Source organism: Antechinus flavipes, chromosome 5 (assembly GCF_016432865.1).
Source record: "Antechinus flavipes isolate AdamAnt ecotype Samford, QLD, Australia chromosome 5, AdamAnt_v2, whole genome shotgun sequence".
NCBI lineage: Eukaryota > Metazoa > Chordata > Mammalia > Dasyuromorphia > Dasyuridae > Antechinus > Antechinus flavipes.
The window spans coordinates 16704702-16728142 of NC_067402.1; the positions used below are offsets into that span (position 1 = coordinate 16704702).

Genomic DNA, 23441 nt, shown 5'->3' on the forward strand with positions numbered 1-23441 from the left:
GGTCTTTACCACCTTCTCTTGTTTGAGAGGGAGATGAGAAAGGTAAAGACAGGTTTTATATCTATTTTGCTGGGAGCCAGCTGATTGAGGTTTAAAAACCTGTTTGGCTGGGAAGTTACTGAATAAAACAGAAAGTCCTCTCATTTGAAGAACTGACTCTGCAACTACTCGATGACCCTCCAGAGAGCTGCGGTTTGAGAGGCAAAGCCCCAGAGCAGAGCCTGGCATTTCCTTAGTTTAAGGGCATTGCTTGCTATTGAAAGAACATAAGGCTTCCACAGTATCTGACCAAAGGTGGCTACGTGCTACTGCAATGTCTCAAGAACAACAGGGAAGAAACACCTCCAAGCTGGCCAGCTGTAAGGACCAGAAGGAAAACAGATACCAAGATTGGCTCAGCAGGAAATGCATCAACCAGCCTGTTCTATAAGGTGGTCAAGGATGTCAGGTCTGCGAGTGTCCAGGGTCATTAAGATGCCTTGAACACATGAGTTTTCCTTTCAACGTATGCTCTTGCTAATGTTTTGTAAATATGTGTTTCCTCTTCCCACTAAGCATACTAGTAGAAGAGTTCAATAGAGAAATATTATGTTTTGATTATTTCTGCTTTTATCTTCTACTGAGTAAATGTTATCATTATTCATGCTTTTGTCTTCCACAAAGTACAGTGATACCTCAATTTTCACAGGGGTAAAGGTCCTAGAAAATGGCATGAAAATCAAAAACACAACCTAAAAATTAAACCTATGGAAAATAGGGTATTAGGTTCCTGTGATCACAAAAAATGGTAATCTTTTGCTAGAAATTGCTGAAAATGTACTTCTCTGCATATAATTCTGTATAACAAAGCATCCATTCTAATAATGTGCACCTTTCCTTAGACAGTAACCCTAGGATAATACATAAAACCCAAGAGAAAAGGGGAACCCCAGACAGGAAGGGCAAAGGCAGCAATGTTGGAAGAATCCCCAAGGACAAACTGCCATCTCTAATCTCCCTTCGGACTCACTCTCTGCACTGCCCCTGATGAAAAGGACGTGCCTCCCAGAGAATCGCTGGCCCCTATCTGAGCTTGGAACTCCCCCCAGCTGCCCCCCAGGGCAGCTGGGCTCAGTCAGGTCCAGCAGGCAGGACCCAGTCACACCGATGGGAGGGTAGTCCGGGGGAATGGCCCGGGAGGCCGAGGCCTGTCCATGAGCATCACAGAGAGCAGAGGTATCTGCTTTCTCATTTGCTCACAAAGTTAGCTACTTTTTCATTTTTCTTTCAACTTCTTCATACACTTGAGAGGTTACTTTAGCACTTTCTGGAGAGGATTCATGAACATTTTTTACCAATACGGCCCTCTTTTTGCAGCTACAAATGCTCCATTGTGTCTCTTACTTTTTTCTCTACTGTGCAGAGTTATGAATGTGCTGTGCGACATTGCCAATGTGAAAGTGAAAATTAGGCTACTAATAAAATCACAAGAAGGCTTTAAATTGCAAAAGTTAAACATGTGAATGTCAAGGAGGGACTGCAAGCATTAAGATTAGTTATTCCCATAATGAACTGAACCAGCTACACCCAGGGAAAGAACTCTGGGAGATGACTGTGAACCACTACATAGAATTCCCAAGCCCTCTATTTTTGTCCGCCTGCATTTTTGATTTCCTTCACAGGCTAATAGTACACTATTTCAAAGTTCGATTCTTTTTGTACAGCAAAATAACTGTGGACTTGTGTATATATATATATATATGTGTGTGTGTGTGTGTGTGTGTGTGTGTGTGTGTATGTATATATATATGTTGTATTTAACTTATACTTCAACATATTTAACATGCATTGGTAAACCTGCCATCTGGGGGAAGGAGGGGAAAAATTGAAACAAGAGGTTTTGCAATTGTCAATACTGAAAAATTACTCACGCATATATCTTGTAAACAAAAAGCTATAATAAAAAAAAAGGATTAGTTGTGCCCTCTACTAAGAAAATACTATAATTATTCCTTTTTCTGCCATATCCTTTAGTAAATGTTTTGTGTTTAATGGTATCATGTCGATTAATTTTGTTTAAATGTGAAACTCGCTGACGAGGGTTCAGGAACTACAGGGTTAAAAATAGTTTATCCCTTCTCATCCCAAGGTTTCCTCCCCAAATCCTAAGAAAGCAATTGAATAGCATACCCTATTGAGAATTCCAGATCTGCCAGCTTAAGTTTAAACTGGGGGAACAAGTAAATTCAGAAAACTATTGAAGGAAGTCCATGACACACCTGTATCACCAGCTTAACATATAATAGGAGTATAAAAAATGTCGGTGAATTTAATTGGATTAGAACTTCTAGAACTCTATTAAAAACTCAGCTTTTTTCAGTCAATAGCAAATTATTACCTATGTAGTGAATAGCAAAAAGTATTGAAGGAGTGCCACGTTATAATAAGAGCCATTATTTTGCAGGATGAATAGCTTCTGGAGTCATAATGTTCAAAGTAAATGGTAGGAAATGGAATGGACTGGAATGCCATGGAGGGAAAATTTACCAGCCTATAGTCTTGTTACATCCCTAATTTACAAACCTTTTTTTTAATCCCCAAACACTGAACTATGTTAAAATATGCACCAAGTCACTCATCCTGTTGTCAACACTAATTAATTTTGTATGCATTTTGGTCCCAGAAATTTCCATCTCCCTTTTATTTGTTAACTGTGATAGAGCAAGACATGAAAATAAGTTGTAGGCAAGTAGTTTTTCAATTATGCTAAGTGACCCATAGACTAAAACTGACCATAATACAGATACACCACGCTGAATTACAATTGGTTTTAACAATAGCTACATACGAGACTAGCCATTTTATTAAAGCTTAATACAGATATGCTTCACCATCTTACAGACATTCAATTTTAACATGTAAATGGTACAGGATATTGATAAACCAATTAGCACTGATGCAAAGCAAATTCCTCTTTTATCTCAATTACAACATGACAACTTAATAGGTCAAGATAGTCCAACATCTGAGACAAGGGCAATTCAATAAAACAACAGCATCTTGATATGGTAATTAAGAGGAAATGTGAATCCATTACTGTGTTGTTGTTGTTTTAAAGTAAGTGCTTTTTGCTGTTTTGTAGCTTTTATCAAAAAGTGAATGGTATGTCACACTATTCTAGTTTCATTGAATGTATTTAATATATTAGTTTGGGATGATTTGGGGGAGTGTATCTGAAACATGGCTTCTTAACCTTTTTATGTCATGGACCTTTTTTGGCAACGTGGTAAAGCCTATGAACCTCTTAGGATAACATTTACACAAAATAAAAATATGTGGGATTACAAAAGAATCCAAATATACTAAAATAAAGTTATAAAAATATTTATTAGAACCAAGTTCAGGATTCCAAGTTAAGAACCCTTAATCTACAGCATCAAATAATGCATGAATTATTCAACAAAAAACTAATTTATTGGGAGGCTAGATAAGTAGAGTAAAAGAAAAAGAGAACAAAAATGAAATGAGAACAAGTATGATCAGAGAAAGGGAAAGGAAGACAGGGAGAAAAAGAGGAGAGGAAAGAAACAGAGAAAGGAAGGAGTGCTCTCATGCCTTCAGAAAATTGAACACATGTTTAATTGAACATACATTAATTATATTGCTATATGTAATTATTTAATGATCTGTCATATGAAGAGTTTCAAATTAAAAGATTGCTGATTCACAAGCCTAATTAAGAACTTATCCCTTTCACTGGGTCTAGAATCAGGAGGACTTGAGTTCAAATCTAACCTTAGACACTTACTAGCTGTGTGATCCTGGGAAAGTGACTTAAATATTCCCTGTCTCAGTTTCCTCAAATGAAAAATAGAGATAATAATAGCAAAATAGGGATAATAACCAGCACTTCCTTCACAGAGTTATTGTAGGATCAAAATGCCTGGTATACAGTAGGTGCTTAACAAATGCTTTTTTTGGGGGGGAGGGTAACATCTAAATGGGACAGTGGATATAATACCAGCCCTGAAGTCAAGAGGGTCTGAGTTCAAATCCAGACAGAACTATGTGGAGAACAGAACCACCAGCAACAATTATTGGGAGGACTACACTCAAATGAATAAAATAATCATCTGGGACTTTTGCACACAACCTACACAGCACACCGACCCTTCCATTCATGCAAATTTAACTCTCTATTGTCAAGGTACATGTCAATTTTATAGGGATGTAACTTAACACTTGCTAGCTGTGTGACTCTGGGCAAGTCCCTTAACCCCATTTGCCTTGCAAAACAATCAAAAAAAAAAAAAAACAAACAAAAAAAGCTTTTTTCCTTCCTTTTAATAGAAAAAAGAAAATTTTTGACCCAATTTAAGTAAAATATTGGATAATCTATGTAAAACAACAAAGCCATTTACATAATAACATCCAGATATATGTGTGAATACATTTTAATAAGTAAAAGAAATGTTGGGTTCTGACTGCAAGGGTGAAAAACTAGCCAACTGTAAGAGGTTATGGCTATAAAATATATCTCTTGGACTGAACTCTAATTTATGTGGAAAACAGAACCACCAGCAACATTTATTGGGAGGACTAAATTCAAGGTAAATAAAATAATCATCTGGGACTTTTACATATGACCTGCACTGTACACTGACCCTACCATTCATGCAAATTTAGCTCCCTATTGCCAAGCTACATGTCACTTATGCAGGGACTGTAACCCTTATTTCAACATGATAGAAGAAATGGGAACGTCACAACAACAACAAAAAAGATAATTAACTTTAAATGCAAAAAATGTCACGGTACTTTGTGACTCTTACAAAGAAAGCTTGTCTAAGGTCCAACCTCTGGCTAAACAGGCAAGCTCAAGGATATTCCAATATTCCAAGCAAGTGCAAAACTTTTTGCGGCAGAAACCCCTAGTACTCGGTAGTAGTATTCTCCCCGCATGGACAGACACAGCTCCTAACAACACACAGCCACAGACCTGATTCCAAGATTCATCGCTTCAGCAGTCCCGATCATGCTGATGGCCAACAGCATGTTGTTGCATATTTTTGCTGCCTGAAAAGGAAGTAGATGGTCAGCATGGAGGGGCCACGGGATGGCTTCAGAGGAGCTTTGTCTATACCTGAAGGGGAACTTTCACCTCGTGATTCCCCCAAAGGTGTGACTCTCACCGGGAGTCAGGCAAATGCCCTGGGGTTTGGCCTTTGGGTCAACATTAGGGGACCACACAGAGGGTGACAGTCTTCCTCTGAACATAATTTGTAGGTGAAGCCGACCTGGGCACTGAGCAAACCCATCGGCAGCACACAACCTCCTGGTCCCTCGGCAGCCCGACCTCAGTGGCTGAGGGGAGCCCCCCACTGAGACAAGGGAACCCAATGCAAAGACTGATCGAGGTCGGTGGGGATCCCGACTGAGGAGGCCCCACGAGTCCGGCCGGTGACGTCGGGCACTGGGAGGCCGGAGGAGAATGCCAGGGAGCAGCGGGGGCAGAGCCTGAGGGGTAAAACCCTTCTCTCAGGGGGGCAGGCAGCAGGATGGTGGGTATTGCTGCAGGACCCCTGGGGAAGGGCAGGACACGACAAAGTCATGAAGGAACTGGAAGTCGAGGAAAAGTCAGGAGGAAATAGGGAGTGATGGAAGTGAAGGAGAGGCGAGCGGGCGGTGTCCAGGCAGCCAGCCGGGCCAATGGGACAGCTGGGATCAGCAGGGGCAGCAGGGGCTCTGTGAGCCTCCACCAAGTTCCCTCCTGCTCCCCCCAAGAACCGGGCCAGCACTGAGGCCCAGCAAGGGCACGGCTCTGACCCCCACAGAGCCCCACTCTGCTAATGGTCGGGGCGAGGGGCACTCGGGAGAGGCCCAAAGGACCGGACAGAATGAGGGCCCAGGGCCTGCCTGGGAGAGACGGCCTGTCGGAGGAGAATTAGATGGAAGGAAGGAAGCAGCGGGAGAGAAAGGCCTGGCGCTCAGGGGAGCGAGAGAAGCAGAAGTAACTGAAAGTCTCTGGCCCTGAGATGGCGGCAATGTGAGCGAAGCTTTCGCTCTGGCTCTGTCACGTCATTAGCAGACACCCTCATGGCTCCGCTCCATCTCCTCCTTGGGTGTCCCCAGTGCTCCTCCCCTGAAGCCAGGCTCTGCATTCACTTTCCCGTGATTGTGTTTGCACCCCACCCATTCCCCAGGAGAACGCCTGTGGGAGCAGGAACGTGTTTTACTCTTGCAGTGATAGTCTCAGGCCTCACACAGGGCCTGGCCCACAGGAGACACTCAGAAAGTGCTGTCTGATGAACTAAGTATATTCATTCAAGAAAACCCGAATCAAGTATGGAGAAAAGGGAATAAAATGAATGTGAAAACTTAGAGAAGGAAGAGAAAAAGGAAGCTGAGCTCACAGCATCTCCCGCGCTCCCTTACCTGTCCGGTTCCCACCCCTCCACAATACACCACGTTGGATCCCATGCATTCCAGCAATTCTCTGGCAGCAGCAAACTCTCGCTCCAGTCCTCCTACCATGAACGTCAGGTTCCCGGCTCGAGCAGCTCCCACCCCTGCAAAGAAAGATTTGGAGGGGAGAATGAATGCAGGGAACATTCGGAAGGGATTGAAAAACATAAATTTAGAATTTAAAGACATAAAATTCAAGCTAAAACATCACGGACACAAACCGTGTCCACAGCAAGCATGTTCTGCAATCCTTCCCATGATTCCATCCTGTCCAACACAGAAACACTGCTCTGGCAGACACCGTACTACGTGTGACCCGCGGCACCCTCTGAAGAACCAAACTCTTGGGGGCCCTAAGAGCAACGGGAGGGCTCATGGATGCGTACACAGGCTCAGTGATGAGGGGCCCAAGCTCATGGCTAATCCGATAAAGAGGCGGCTGGGCAAACGGGAGGAGGTGGGGACAGAATGTCCAGGGACAATGCTCTGCAGGATCCAAAGGCAGGCCTCCAGAGGCAGAAGAAATCCTCAGTGGAGGATCCCTGAAAAGACCTAAGAATGATATAGGATAAGGAGACAGGGGGAGTGTTACTCTCACAGGGAGAGTGATTCTCCATCTTGAAGAACCACTTTATATATGGAAGCATATGTAAAATCATAAAGCCACAAGAAAGCCCCGCAAAAACCAAGGTAGAGGTGTTCCACCGTGCAGAAATCATGGATAATCCAGAGTTTAGGGCCAGTCCCATTTCAGTATTTTGCTGCAAGACGTTTGACAGTTTTATGAGTTGATGTGACCCAATATTTAATCAGTGATGAGCCGTTTTACACTGAGCCAGCCCTCTTAGCCACCCCCAGTCCCCCACACAGAGCCTTAGTCTCCTCATCTCAGTTAAATAAGACAACTGGAAGAAATGATCTGCAGAGCCCCTTCAAACTCTAATCTTGCAATCTGAGCGCTTAGTCCAGCGGTCACATCTTAATCTCAGTAGCACCTGGCAGCCTTTGAAAAGTGGGGATCCCCTCTGCAGCACTAAGATTTGGGGGAAAGGGCTCCATTTGCACTAGAATATTCACAATGACTGAATCATAGCTTTTCTAAAGACTTAAGTCTAAAAAGAGTATGATAGAAATGGACGCTCACTTCCTGTTCTAAATATTAATTCTATATTTACCTCACTGATCCATTATCTCCAAGCAACATCTAGTTATTTTAAAGGTTCATGTGGAAGGAGAGCCACCTCAAGACCATTTAAACCCACCAATTTAGAGAATGATAATATCTCTCCCTTTTCTTGCACACCATTTCACCCTCGCTTAGGATGTCCTCCCTCCTTCTCTCTTGTGTTTGAGAATCTTTCTCTTCCATCAAGATTTAGCTCAGCGACCATCTCCATTCTACCTTTTCTTCTACCCCAATTCTTGTTCTTTCAAATTTTCTTATATTTGTTTATCTGTTTGCATGGTGCATTCTCATTTGATAATTTAAACTCCCTGATTTCCCCAGGTCCAGCACAGTGCTTTGTACATAGTAGGTGTTAAATAATTATTTGCTGAATTTTCCCTAACTAGTGCATCCTGACGTCTGTTTTTTGTGTTTAGATTTTTCATTTTAAAAAATGTATATATTTGCCAGCAAAGGAATTAAATGAAAATTTCAGATAGTAAGATTCTATTTGGAGGTCTTCTTCAGAGACTGATTATTCCAATGGGCACTATGCAATATCATAGTTGGTCAATGCACTGGTACCAACAGGTAAGTAAGCATAAGAACTATAAATAAATTCTCTTATATCTTCTTAAAAGGTTCTGTTGAAACAATACTATATGAGGATCAATCCTGATGGAAGCGGCTATCTTTGGCAATGAGAGGATCCAATTCAATTCCAATTGATCAGTGATGATCAGCTCCACCCAGCTAAAGAACAGTGGGAAATGAGTGTGGACCACAATATAGCATTTACACTCTTTCTGTTGTTGTTTGCTTGCATTTTTATTTTTCTTCCTAGGTTATTTTTACCTTTCTAAATCTGATTTTTCTTGTGCAACAAGATAACTATAAATATGTACACATAAAAAAAGATTTTGTTGAGTAAGCATAAAATCTTAGGCTAAAATTAATTTTTAAAAATTTTATCTGTGGCTCTTTCTCTTTTGTATTGATATGGAGATATGCTCAAGAGAGGGGCTTGATGACCTATCTACTTCATGTGGTAGCAGTACTTTGGTGAAACCATGAGTCCACAGTCTTTAGCTTAAACATTCAGAAACTTAATTTTATCAATTTAGACAGACTCAATCAGACTCTAGGGAAAGGAGTAATACAAATAATATTATAATCTAAAATACTAAACTATTAATTTATAATGGAAGTTCTACCTGGCATAAGAGTTAAGACTGATTCTTATAGGTACTTTCTCCTAGGGGGTAGATACAATCAGGAAATAAAGTTATAAAAATTACAATGTTGCTTGAGGAGAACCCAGTCAGAACCAACTGAGCTGATGTTCTCAAGAAGAATTTCCAACATCCTAAGGCTAAGTTTAATAAATTGATTTTCTCTCCAAGCAGAACTGGTATTAATCACTTAGAATCAGAGGACCTTCTTTCTTGGACAGTGTGGGTTAGTATTGGCAAATTTTTACTATCCAGGCTTCCTTTTTCAAAATTCTTTAATAGCCACCAAAAAATGTCAGTCAGTGTAATATTTCCTGATAGGAGACATGATGTAAATTAGAATTTATTTCCATTCTTAATCTTATGGCAACATATTCATAAACTGTAGGATAGGTCATTTCTGAAGCTGACTACTTAGATCCAAGGTATTAATACTAGAATTACAGTGTTGGACTTGGGGTTAGGAAGAATCCAGTTCAAATCCTGCCTCAGACACTTACTAGCTATGTGACCTCTCTCATACTCAATTTTATCATCAATAAAATGAGGTTAGCAAGTTTGTCTACCTTATGGGGTTGTTATGAAGATCAAATATAGTAATAATGTAAAGAACTTTGTAAACCTTAGACTACTCTGTAAATATTGGATGTTACTATTATTTTGTTGATTCTTATTCGTTCCCATTTCAGAAGATGGCATTGTTTAAGTGTGTCCCAGTACTTAAGAGTATACTCTTTAAAACTCACAGCCTATGCACTGATCACAAAGAAATAACCATTCCACATGGCAGAGTCTCAGGGCCTCCAAAAATTAGGCTCGTACAGAAATAGATTTGATCCAACTAAGAACCTTATTAACTATAAAACAGGCCAGACACATTATCAGTGCTGTTTTCGGAGAGGAATGGAAAAGTCATTCTTCATTGATACTAAAAATATCAGCTCACAATTTTCATGTCAAATCCTGTTGTCCAAGACAAGGATACTATGTGGATGAGCTATTAGCCAATGTCTTATATTTACACTTCATTTTACACTAGAGCTGGGAATGAAAACACCATAAGACTCTGGAACATGTATAAAACCAGAGCCCATTAGAAGAGACAGCTGCAAGTAATGGCCTACTTTTGAACTTAATTTATTCACCCAAACCCACTATCTTTATACTTAAAAAGCCCAAGTGAGAGGAACCATATTTCATTCAAATTGTGAACTACTTCACTACTGCAAAGTCAAACAACCTATTGGGGTTCATACTATTTTTAACCAATTAGGTACCGGCACTGTAAGAAGTCAGCACTATGTTAGCCAAAGTAAACTGGAAAAATGAGATCACCTCTGGAAGCCTGAAAGGACACACACAGCCCCGGAACCACGACTGTCCTTCAGAGCACATTCTTTGGAAGAGATTTTGTACGGAAGTCCCAGGTTCAAAGGATGGCTTTAATTGTGATCTATGCCCACTGTTCATTCGATCAAGCGAAAGTACAAGTGACTGTTACCATGCTGGCTTCGGATATATTTCCCAGCATGATGTCCTCCAACATCAAGAACTGTTTTTATTCAACGCCCATACTCAGCCTTATCACTGATCCAGTGATCTGACCTACAGCAAATTAAATAACAATTTCAGTCAAAGCTCACAAACAAAACCCAGAACTATCAATCATAGGTCAATAGCTTTGTAGCTACATTACAGGCTGCTAAATAGCTTCAGAGAGTCATTTATTAGAGAAAAATTAATGATGACAATAGTTCTCAGCTGGTTAAGCTTTTGACAGCTGCACTTTCTCACTTGTTCAAACACTTATTTCATGTAAAAAATAAATTTGAAAAAAATAAATGCAAAAGAACAATCCACTTTATTACACATGCTTAGAGAGTTCTGTTCAATTCTTTCCTCCATCCAACATTTGAATCCCTAGGCCGTGAGTGTGTGTGTGTTTAATTATTTACAACCTCTTGAGAGTATATGCCAAAATGTAGATTCTGCCCCAAATGAGAATTTGGTAATCCCAGGAGCCAAATCCAAAACAGAGTTCCAATACGGCAATAATATAGCATATAGTTACGTGTCATATTAGAGTATAACTTATCATTCATTATAATTTGTAATGATTATAATTAAATTTGTGATCATTATCTCATTTGATCTTCACATCAACCTTATGAGGCAAACAATAACAAGTTGGATTCTGCCATTTTTTTTGAGCTAAAGTAGCTAAGATTTAGAAAGCTAAATGAGCAGCAGGAACTAGGATCGAGGTAAAATGTAGATGGTATAGTACAATAATGGACTTATGGTGTATAGATTAGGCCTTCCCAAGACATCAACCCACTCCTGTACCATTCCACCCAAGGGAATTCCATAGCCAGGGCAGAACTAAAGCTGATGTTATTCCCACAAAAACTGAACTGCTCGGAATTCCTGAAGAAACAGCTAGAACACCTGCACACAGTTGCACATGGTTTTAGAGTTTCAAAGAAATAAAACCACTTAAAGGAAGACTAGTATAGAACACATTGGATCTGGAGTTCAAGAATTAGGCTTCGTATCGCAACTCTGGTCCTTGAGTATGTGACTTTTTTAAAAGTAACTCTTCCCTAAATCTACTTCATACTATGAGAACCTAGGGGCAATAGCTGCTAGAATTCTACTTTTTGCTATTTAAAATAGCTGCAATTCAACAAATTAAGCATTCCTCATACACTTACTATACACAGATAAAACATTAGTGATTGTTTATTATGTGATTAATTATTATTATAATTATTATAGCATCCTAGTAAATTCTGGGATTATAAAGATAAGCAAAAAGAAAGACATTACCTGCCCTTAAGGAGCTTACATTCTAAGGGAGAAGGTATAAAAGGATGCTGAATAGCAAAGGGCCGGGGAGAAGGGTAAGAGGGAAGTGCCTCCCACTCGAGAGGCAGGGTAGAAAAGGCATTTGGAGATCAGAGTGGGCACAGCTGACATGGAGACTTCCTTTAATGGAGGTTCCAGGAGATTCACCAATCAAGGAGAAAGAGGCCACAGGGTGAAGTTACCTGTCTTCCTACTAGGCAGCTTCAATGACATCACTCATCTTGTCTTCACACAAAATCCCTTTGTCTGATTGTTTCTGTCTAAGGCCAGGCTTTTCTTAATTTTTGCTGATTTCTATTTTCTTCTCTTTTTTTCCGGGCCATCACCTTGCTCTCTCTTCCCTTCCTTCTTTGGACTCCTTGGCGAATCTGTCCACACTTGCACTATTCTTTACATGTCAATCTCGTGTCCTTGTCCTAGCTCTCAAACCTAACTAGCTTCTACCAGCTTTCTCCTTTGGTTTTATTTCTCTGATGCTGGATGGATCCCTTACAAATGTATTCTCTCATCTCAGCCAGGTAAACATTCTACTCCTCCCTCACAGGTTAGCCACCCCAATCTCCAGACCTGTTGTTCCAACCATTCTCGTCTCTCCTGAAGTTCCCATGGAGCCCTTCCCCTGCCCCTTTTAGCTGAGATACCTGCATCATACTTTACAAAAACTCAAGCTACTCACCAAGAGCTCCCCCTTTCTTCCCTCCTCTTCCTCTCTCTTGCTACCTCTTTATTCCACTTCCAGATGAAGAGGTAGCCCTTCTCCTTCCCAAAGACAGCCCCTCAATCACACACGACCCCCTCACCTTCCATCTTCCCCAGATATCCCTGCTTCTTGTTTTCAGTCTCTCCCTGGGCTGTGGCTGTTTCCCTGCTGCCTACAAACATGCCCTTTCTGTCCCCGTCCTTTAAAACAAACTGGCCAAGAACAACTCGTCGGGGATTTGTCACCTGTGCTCGTGCCCTCGGTCTCTCCTGCCCCACGTGTCCGGGCTTTTTGAGAAAGGTGGCCACCCACCGCAGGGTCTCCGTCTCCTCTCACTCCTCAGTTCTCCAAACTGCGGCTCCCTCCCTCTCCCCTGCCGTAGGAAGGACCGATTGAGCACACGAGGGAAATGTCTGGTAGCAGATTGACCATTCCCAGCAGAAATCTGGCAGCTGGCAGGCCATAGGCACTTATGAAGCATCTGCCCACGCCCTCGTGCATAACAGTTCATGGCATCAAACACAAAACGTCCTTGCCTTCAGGGAGGTTACCTTCTCATAGGGGAAACATATAAGTACAGACATTGCAGATGGCGCCCGGATGGGCTCCATGTCAGAACTGCTCTACGGGCAGCTGGGTTTGCATATAAGGTGGTATTTGACCTAAATCTTGAAGGAAACCGGAGACTTGGGGAGATGGAATTGGTTCCGTTTACTACACAATGCACACAAAATTCAGAACTTATTCAAGTGATCTCCTTCGATATCAGTCTCAATCTGTTTCTGAGATATCTTCTACTCTTCAATAACGATCCCCTACTGGGGTCTGATGAGCTGAGTACAAAGATGGGGCAGTGGGATAACCCAGACAAAGAAGGATGAGAATGATCCACGAACAAAAGGGTGAAGAAGCTGATGCACATGCTGCAAAATCTAGGAGCCTCTGGTGTAAGGAAGAAAAGGTACTTGACTAGTAGTAAAGATACCCAGGTTCCAGTCCTAGTTCTAAGATCTAGGAGACTTTAAACAAAACCTTAAACTTTTCTGGGCATAATTTCTCATCTGGAAAAAATAAATGAGTTGGATTCTATAATGTCTAAAAGTTCTGTCTAATCTTAGAATTCTGCGGTAATTTGGGGTGCTAAAACTTTAAAAACATAGATATACAAATATATATATATAAACATATATATATTTTACTGCCAAGAATATCTGACACTATTGGTCCATAAACGTAGTAGTCTTGTGAAAATATAAGGTTGGTGAAACTGAACTGCGCTAATCATTTTGGAGAAGAATATGTAATCATGCCTAAAGTGTTATGTATGTATAACCTTTGAACCAGCAATAACACTATTAGGTCTGTTTCCTGAAGTGATCAGGGAAAAAGAAAAAGAACCTCCATGTTCCAAAAGGCTTAGAGCAGTTCTCCTAGTGGTGGCAAAGACCTGGAAAGGGAGGGAATGCCCATCAACTAGGGAATGGCTAAGTAAGTCATGGCACATGATGGTGATGAAATCCTGTTCTGTAAGAAATGATGAGGTTCTAAAACCAGGTGGGTTTTAGAAAACATGGAAAGACTTGCGTGAAATAATGCAGAATGAAATGAGCAGAACCAAGAAAAGTTGGATACAATAACAGCAATATTGTTTGAAGAGTAACTGTGAAGGGGCAGCTGGGTGGCGCAGTAGGCAGAGCACTAGCCCTGAAGTCAGGAGGGCCTGAGTTCAAATCTGCTCTCAGACACTTAACACTTCCTAGCTGTGCACCCCTGGGCAAGTCACTTACCCCAAAACTGTCTCAGCCGAAAAAAAAAGTAACTTCAAAGACACACACACACACAGCCATGAAAATCTTATGAAGGAAGATGCTAGACATCTCCAGAGAAAGAATTATAGGTATTATGTTTCCATATATATATATGTATATATATATATAATGTATATATATATATATGTAAATATGTATATTCTTACACATTTATACATTATACATATATATAAATGTGTGTGTGTGTGTATTAATGTCAAATGTTGGCCTTTTCTAATGCAGGGTGGTGGTAAGGGAGACACTTCAGAACTCCAAATGAAACCTAAATATTATGCTTTTAAAAGTATATATATATATATATTTTTTTTTTAAAAGGTCAATAGGTACACTTTTGGTAAAAGTTTTATTTTCTTGTGCCTAAATTTTCTATGATCAATACATGATTTTTCATTTCTTATCTAATCCTCCTAAGTGACACTAACATTATATCCCTTTCCCTTGCTCCAATCTATGACCCTTTTCAGTTTTATCATGAATACAGATCAGAATGGTGACTCTATAAGGCACTCCTCTGATATGCTGCTTTGTCTCCAAGAAGCTGGATGCCAATATCCAAACACTCCAAGGGTCACATTTGCTTCTAAAGCGCCGGAGCAGCATGCAGGACCTTCCCAGGGGGCAGCCCCCAGTATTTCTGTCCTCAGACCCAGCTGCCCTGGCTGTGGACGAGACAATTTGAAATGAACCCTTCCCTCTGTCCCCTTTACCGACAGCCTCTCTCACTGGACCCATCAGAACTCCAGCCCATAGACGGGATGGACACATGGCTAGGTGCCCTCCTGCCACCCACATCCCTCAGCAACCTGCCTCCTCTAAGACACGCCTGTACGTTTGTGAGGATCGGCCGTCTCCCAGTGCCCGGAACGTGCTCCTTTGGAACCCCTCGTTCTCTTGAAGGCTCAGTTCAAATGTCATCTTTTAACAGAAGCCTTTCTTGATTCCCGTGTGTTAGTCCCCCATCCACACCTCCATTACAATGATATTGTTGTTTTACTGGTATTAAGGTTAGTTCTTACTGTTGTGCAACCCTTTATTATATGTGCTATGACTCCAGCAGAATGTAAGAGCAGGTCATTTTTGTGCCAGCCTCAGTGTCTCACATATAATAGGAGTTTAAAAAAACGTTTCTTATATTTTTTATTTATTTCTTATTTCTTATATATACATTTTTACAATGACAAATTTCTAACTTATATATGATGCCATTCAATTAATTCTATATAATTTTATTTTATTATGTGTGGGTAAGGGAAAATTTAGTATTCTTACATTAAGACCTTCAAAGACTGAAAATTATAAAGTCCTTCTCTTAGTTTTCTCTTCTTCAGGCTAAAATTATCAACTTCTTTTGCTCGTAGGACCTATTTTTCATTTCTTTAATCATTTTTTGTTCCTTTTATCAGGACTAGCTATAATTCCTCCATATCTTTTTAAATAATGGACAAAATATGAATAAGAAATGGTGCAAAGATATTTCCCCAAATATATAGGTTATATTCATTTTCATAAATTTTAGTTTCATGCGAGCTTTTAAATAAATGTAACACATTTCACATCATTTAATTCATTTCCTTCTATAATCTTCTAGGCACACAAGTATGATTACCAGATGAAAACTAAGGCTTGTTTTATTGCTCTATGTTAACTATGATTTGGATTTCTCTAATTTGCCAGTCATTCTGATTTTCCATCATAAGGATTTTGTTTAAAAACAAAACAAAACATTAATCTGTTCCTAGATAATTTGTGAGTGATTTTTAAGCAACAAATATTTTGATAAACACATATTTAAGCCATGGCTTGAACCAAGTAGGATCCACCTATTATTACAACAATCTGGAAAGGTACTGGAAAGTCTCATATAGCAGAAAATGTTACTACTGAGACTCTAGCTTAACGAAAAGTTTTCCAAGAGATAGTATGCTGAATACACTAAAAATTTAATTCAAGATCATTATCAAATTACCTGCACACAAAAGCAGTTTTTAAAAAAACAATCTTGATATTTGGATAACATCTCAATGGATCCATGAACTCATTCCTGTCAAACTGAAATCTCCCTATGCCTTCTCATTCTTTGAGATGCTTGTCAATATTCTTCCATAGAAAAGAACTAGCAGATGAAAGTACTTACTCTAGGTGTTTTTATATATTGTTTAGTTCCAGTACAACACAATGGTTTCTCATTTTTTTAACCAGTATACCTTCCTCTCCAAATAGACTTTATAGAGCACCCCTGGAAATATTCTGTGAACTCATTATACTTTGCAGGCATATCTCCATCGATTTTTGAGTCAACTGCAACTTCTATGTCTTAGAGATTATTGGTAAATTAAAAGTAAAATCATGATTCAATTCCTTAAATGTGAACTATCCTCCATCTTCTTCCTTATTCAAATCTAATTCATTCAAATCAAATCATACTCGAATTAAAAGAACAAGAAGTAGGGAATTTAAACAATCCAGAAACTGACCAAGCCATAAGTGCTACTTCCAAAGAAAAAAATCCCAGGACTAGATAGATTCACAAGTGAATTCTATAAAACAAGCAAAGAACAATTAATCCTAAATCTATACACTCCATTTGCAAAAACAAAAGAAGAGATCTTACCAATTATTGTGACATAGATATGATCCTGATATACAAAACAGAGAATAGAAAGCAGGGAAAGAAAATTATAAAACAAAATCCTTATTGAACATTGGATTCAATTTTTTAAAGTCAATTTTAGCAAAGAGGCTAAACAAGTTATTATAGAAACTATAGTTGTATTTATAACAGAAAGGTAGGGTTGGTTTGACATTAGGAAAATCTTAACCACATTAATAACAAAAGCAACAAAAATCATATAATTAAAGCAATAGGTATAGAAAAATCTTCTAACAAAATACAACACTCATTCCTATTTAAAAAACCAGAAAGCATAGAAATAATGGAGCCTTTTTAAAAATGTTAAGTAGTATGTATCTAAAAACAAGAGCAAACCTTCTATATAACAGGAATAAATTAGAAGTCTTTCCAATAAGATCAGGGTAAAGCAAAGAAATCCATTATCAAAATCCTTATACAATATTGTACTAGAAATGTTAGCTATAGTAATAAGATAAAAAAAGAAATTGGAGGAATAAGTATAGGCAACAAGGAAACAAAACTATCACTTTGTGGCAGATGATATGATAGTTTACTAAGAGAACTCTAGACTAGTCAAAACAATGAACAACTTTGGCAAAGTTTCAAGATCTAAAATAAATCCACCCAAATCACCAGCTTTCCTAAATATTACCAACAAAATTCAGCAGCAAGAGACAGAAAAAGAAATTCCATTTACAAATAACTGTAAATAGTACATAAAATATTTGAAAGTCTACCTGCCAAGACACATATAGGAACCTCTATGAACAAAATCAGAAAATGCTCTTCACACGAAGACAAGATCTAAGTTCAATCTGGTTTCTAACTGTGTGACCTTGGGCAAATCACTTAATCCTGTTTGCCTCAGTTTCCTCATCATAAAATCAGTTGGAGAAGGAAATGGCAAACTACTCCAGTACTAGGTCATAACTAAAAATATGACTAAAGCATAACAAACAACAACTGGAGAAATATCAATTATTCAAGAACAGGCATAGCCAATATAATAAAAATGACAATACTACCTAAAATAATTTTTATTCACACAGTCAAATTCCCAAAGAATTTACAGAACTAGAAAAAATAATAACAAAATTCATCTAGAGAAATAAAAGATCAAGACTATCATGGGAATCAAGGAAAACAAAAAGTGAAAGGAGACAGTGGCAGGATCTCAAATTGCATTTTAAAACGGTGATCATTAAACCAATCTGATACTGAACAAGAACTAGAACAGCAGATTAGTAGAATAAGTTTGGTACACAGTACACAGAAGTAAATGACTCAAGTAGCATAGTGCTGGGGCAAGAACTTACTCTTTGACAAAAAGACTGCTGGGAAAACCAGGAAGCAGTCTTGCAGAAAATAGGCATAGATCAATATCTTATATTATATTAAGATAAGCTCAAAATGGGTACATAATTTAGATATAAAGGATGACATAAGTAAATTAAGGGAGCATGGAAAAGTAAGATTGTAGCCAAATGAGACAGAGAAGATCATGGAAAGTAAAAAGAACAATTTTAAGTTTTTGCACCAAAAATAAAACCATGCGGCCAAAATTGGAAGGAAAGCGGTAAATGGGGGGAGGGAGTTGTTGCAAGAAGTTTCTCAGATGAAGCAAATACATAGGGAACTGAGACAAAGTTATAAAAATAGCACCATTCCGCCATTGAAAAATGGTCAAAGCATATGAACAGAAAAAAATCAAAGCTATCTATAATCATATAAACAAAAAGCTCTAAGTAATCACTGATAATAGAAATGCAAATTAAAATAACTCAGAGATATCTCTGTGATATCTCACACCTATAAGATTGGTTAATATGATTTTTTAAAAAGGGAAAAGACAAATGCTGGAAGGAATGTGGAAAAATGGGACACTAATATATTGTTGGTAGAGTTATGAATTAGTTTAACCATTTTGGGAAAAAAAAAAAGTTGGAACTATGCCCAAAAGGCTACCAAACTTTGACCCATCAATGCTACCACTAGGTTTGTATCCCAAAGAGATCAAAGAAAAAGAAAAAGGACTTATAAAAATATTTCTAGCAGCTCTTTGTGGGATGCCAAAGAATTGGAAATTAAGGAATGGTTGAACAAGAATAGTATATGATTGTGATGGAATATCACTATGTGGTAAGAGATGATGAAAGCAATGGTTTCAGAATGATAAGACTTGATGCAAAAAGATGAAAGAACATTGCACACAATAACAACAATATTGAAACAATAATGAACTGTGAAAGACTTAGCAACTCTGATCAATACAGAGATACATAACAATTATAAGGGACATGAAAGATGCTAACCACTTTCAAATAGCTAACTGAAGGACTCTGAATGTAGACTGAAGCATTTTTTAATCTCTTTACTTTTTCTTGCTTTTTTACCTAAAAAATTAATATGGAAATATATTTTGCATGACTTCATATGTATGATGGGTACTGTATTTCTTGCTTTCTCAGGGGATAGGTTGAGGAAGGGAGAAAAATTTGGAACTAAAAATAAAAATAAAACAAATTTCTAGAAAGACCATACATTAAGACTAGATTGGATTTATACCAGGAATGTAGGTTTGATTTAATGAACTTATTTAACAATATTAATAACAAAATCAATTAAAAACATCAAATGATTGTTAGCAGATACAGATTTTTTAAAACAAAACACAATACACATTTCTGTTTGAAAAGAAAACAAAACGCTTACATAGAAATAAATGGACCTTTTCTTAAAATGATGAACAGTATATACCTAAAACCAAGAACTCCCTTTATACGTACAGAGATAAACTGGAATACTTTCCAATAAAATCAGAAGTGAAACAAGGATGTTCATTGCCGCCACTTCTACTTGACAAACTACTAGAAATGCTGGCTATAGCAATAAAGCAAGAAAAAGAAATGGAAGGAATAAGCAAGACAAAGAAGAAATACAATTATCACTTTTTGCAGATGACTTGATGGTACACTAAAAAAGAAAAAATCCTTAAAGAGTCAAGCAAAAATGAATAACTTCATCAAATTTGCAGAACATAAAATAATTTCATACAAATCATCATTCTTTTATAAGATCAATAAAACTCAGCAGAGATGGATAAAAAGAGAAATTCCATTTAAAATTCTGTGGAGTACATAAAATACACACAATTATATAAATACATCTACCAAACACTGTATGTAGAAATAAAGACAGATTTAAATAATTGGAAAATTATTAATTGCTTTTAGGCTGGATGATTCGAAATAATAAAAATGACAATACAACCTAAATTAATTTACTTATTTACTGCCATGCAAATAAAAGTACTAGAAAATAATGAAATTCATATGGAGGCAAAAAGGTCAAGAATCCCAAGGGAAAGAATGAAAAGAAGTGGGAATGAAGGGGGCCTAGCAGTGACAGATCTCCAACTATACTACAAAGCAGTAATTCTTAAAACAATTTGGTACTGTTAAAAAAGAGAGATTGACCAGTGGAAAAGATAATTATACAACATATAGAAGCAAATATATCTAGAATGCTAGTATTCCATAAACTGAAAGACCTCAGTGACTAGAATAAGGACTCTCTATTTGAAAAAATCTTCTGGGAAAATTAGAAAATAGCATGAAAGGAATTAGGTTTATATCAACACTTCAAAGCTCATAATGTATATGTGACCTAAACATAAAAGGTCATGTCATACACAAATTTAGAATGATGTGGAGAAAAAAACCTATCAGATCTATGAATAGGAAAAAAATTCTATGACAAATAGATCACAAAAGATAAAATGGATAATTTTTCTTATATAAAATTTAAGTGCACAAATAAATTTAATAAAACTAGGGAAACACTGAAGGAGAAAAAAAAAACCTCTGCAATAAATTTATTTGATACAGTTCTCATTTCCAAGATATATAAGGAACTGATTGAAATTTAAAGGAATTTAAAGGAGCCATTCCCAAACTTGATAAATTGTAAGGATACGAATGGGCAGTTCTCAGTGGAAGAAATCCAACTTATACACACCCATATAAAAGTGTTCAAAATCACTTCTCATTAGTTCTGTGCCTAATATGCAGGAGGCATTATATAAATGCTTATTCCCTCCCGATTAAAAATGCAAATTAAAACAATTCTACAAATCTATCTCATGCTTTTCATATAGGCAAATTTTATAAAAATGGAAAATAACAAATGCTGAAGGGACTATATTGAAAGCTTTGCTTGATTGTTTTACTTTGTTACAGGAGGCTTCTTAGAGATAAATGCATAAATACATAATATAAAAATAAAACACTAATAAAGTTTTTTTAAGAAAATGAAAGACAGGAACATTGATGCATTGCTGATGAAGTTGTGAACTGGCTCAACCATTGTGGAAAGAAATTTAAAATTGTTCTAAGAAAGTAAATAAAATGTGTCTACCCTCTGACCTAGAGATGCCTCTGAGCATATATTCCAAGATCAATGACAAAAAGAAAGATCCCAAAATATTTATAGTAGGTTTGTTTTTATTTTGGTCGTAGCAAATAACTGGAAATAAACTAGATGCCAACTGATTATATGATTGTGGTATATACTAGATACTGGAATATCAATCTGCTGTAAAATATTATGAATCCAAAGAATCATAGGAAGATGTCTATGAAATGATATAAAGTGAAGAGAATGAACCAGAAAATAATATAGACAACAGCCACAACAATGTCAACAGAAAGAATAACGATGAAAGAACTGAAGATCAATGTTGTAATAATGTCTGAGCTTGAGTCTACAAAAACAAAGGTTCTCTCTGACTTTTTTGCTGAGATGGGAGACTATGAGTGGGGAACACTAGAAATGTCAGCCTTGTCTAATGAGCTGGTTAGTTTTGGTGGATTGATATTTTTCTCTTTTTTTAAAATTCTGTTATAAGGAATGATTCCCTTGGAGTTGGAAGCTGAGAGATACAGTGGGAAATGTAGATTATGTAAAAACTAACGTTATCAAAATCATTTTTTAAAATTCTAGGCCCAATTCTTTGTCTGTGTGCAGTGTCTGAAACAAACACAAGTACAAATGTACTAGCTCAATGGAACAGCCATCCAGCTGTGGTCACAATCTGGACAATAGTTATCCTTCATCCATTTAGTTTTTCAAACATATATGGTTAAGTTGATCTCTTTTGGAAAAACACAGATTTCACTGAGTAGGCTTGGGACAATGAGGAAAATATCACAAGTAATCAGGAGCATATGGAGGGACTCAGCCCAACACATTCTTCCACACTTCCCCATCCTGTGGAAGCAATCACCACCTTCCACTTTCTGGGCTCATGGTCTCCATTACTTTTCCCAACTCCACATTTTCCTTCATCCTACACACTTAAGACAGTTGCTTGATCTTGCCATTTAATCATGCACAACATCATCTACTTCTTTAACTCTTTTTCTTTAGACACGTTTGCCATCTTAGTTCAGGCCCTCAATCCCACCTTTCGGTCCATCCATCCTTCAGGCTGCTACACATATAACTATGTAAATCCTACTACCTCTAAGGTTACTTTTAAGGTACCTGGACCCAACCTATCTTTCCGGCCTCAGTGGTCATTATTTCTCCTCTCTCTCTATGCAGTCTAGCCAAAGTGACCTTCTCTCTGCCCCATGGATGATTTTCCCTGCCCTTCCTCTCTTTATCTGGCTACCCCCATGCCCAGAATCCATTTATTTATGCAGTATATATGTGTCCATATGTGTGTATATAATAGTATATGTATTGACATTTCTCTCGTGAGAATGTGAGCTCCTTATAAATAAGAACCGTTTCATTCTTTGTGTTGTGTTCCCAGCATCGAGCTCAAGGCCTGGGCCTATTGTAGAAACTTAATAAATGCTTGCTGACTGATTGATTCCATTTTCTCCCCATAAAAGACTTCCTCCATGACACTGCAAATGCCCTGGGAATTATACATTTCTTTTTTTGGCCTCAATTGATGCTGATAAGCAGTCATTGGAAAAAAAATCTCAGTGGCTGCATTTAGAAGAGTGTCTAACTTACTAGAAGTTTAATAAATGCTATTGATTGATCAATGTATAACTTAAATGATTTTAATGTATATACAAGAAACCTGGACATGGAATTAAAATCTAGTCCAAACTATTTATGCTTTACTTCTTTTTCATACCTTACTTTGGTCTTTTTGGGAAAGAAGTTTTAAAAACTAAACAAATGTTCTCAGCTTATTTTCTTGTCATCTTATGCTTTATATGTACACATAAAAAGCTTAAGCTATAAGCACATGTTGGTTTTAGGGGACGGAGAAGTGGATTTGGGATTTCAGTTATCCCTCTCCCCAATACAGTTTTAATATAGCAATTATTTAACATAATATTTAATATATGTGAGCATAAGATGAAATGGGAATTTGGGGGGAATTTTGTGGAAACCACAGACAATATGCTAAGATCAGCACAGGACACAAAAAAGTTTAGCAACTCAGAAGTGCATAAAATATATGCACAGTGTTGTATAATATCAACCCAAATTTTACACTAAAGTACTATAAACACCCTCTAAAAGAAAAAGAAAAGAAAATCAGACT

At 37.8% G+C, this 23441-nt stretch overlaps 1 protein-coding gene across 1 annotated transcript in view; it reads right to left on the bottom strand.

The window, feature by feature from the left end:
- Window positions 1-23441, bottom strand: part of HIBADH (3-hydroxyisobutyrate dehydrogenase) — a 142697-nt gene that overhangs the window by 17295 nt on the left and 101961 nt on the right. The window contains exons 5-6 of the mRNA XM_051963357.1: window positions 6415-6548; window positions 4979-5055 (exon numbers count right to left, since the gene is read on the bottom strand). Of these exons, the coding sequence (XP_051819317.1) occupies window positions 4979-5055; window positions 6415-6548 (211 nt within the window). The remainder of the gene's footprint in view (window positions 1-4978; window positions 5056-6414; window positions 6549-23441) is intronic.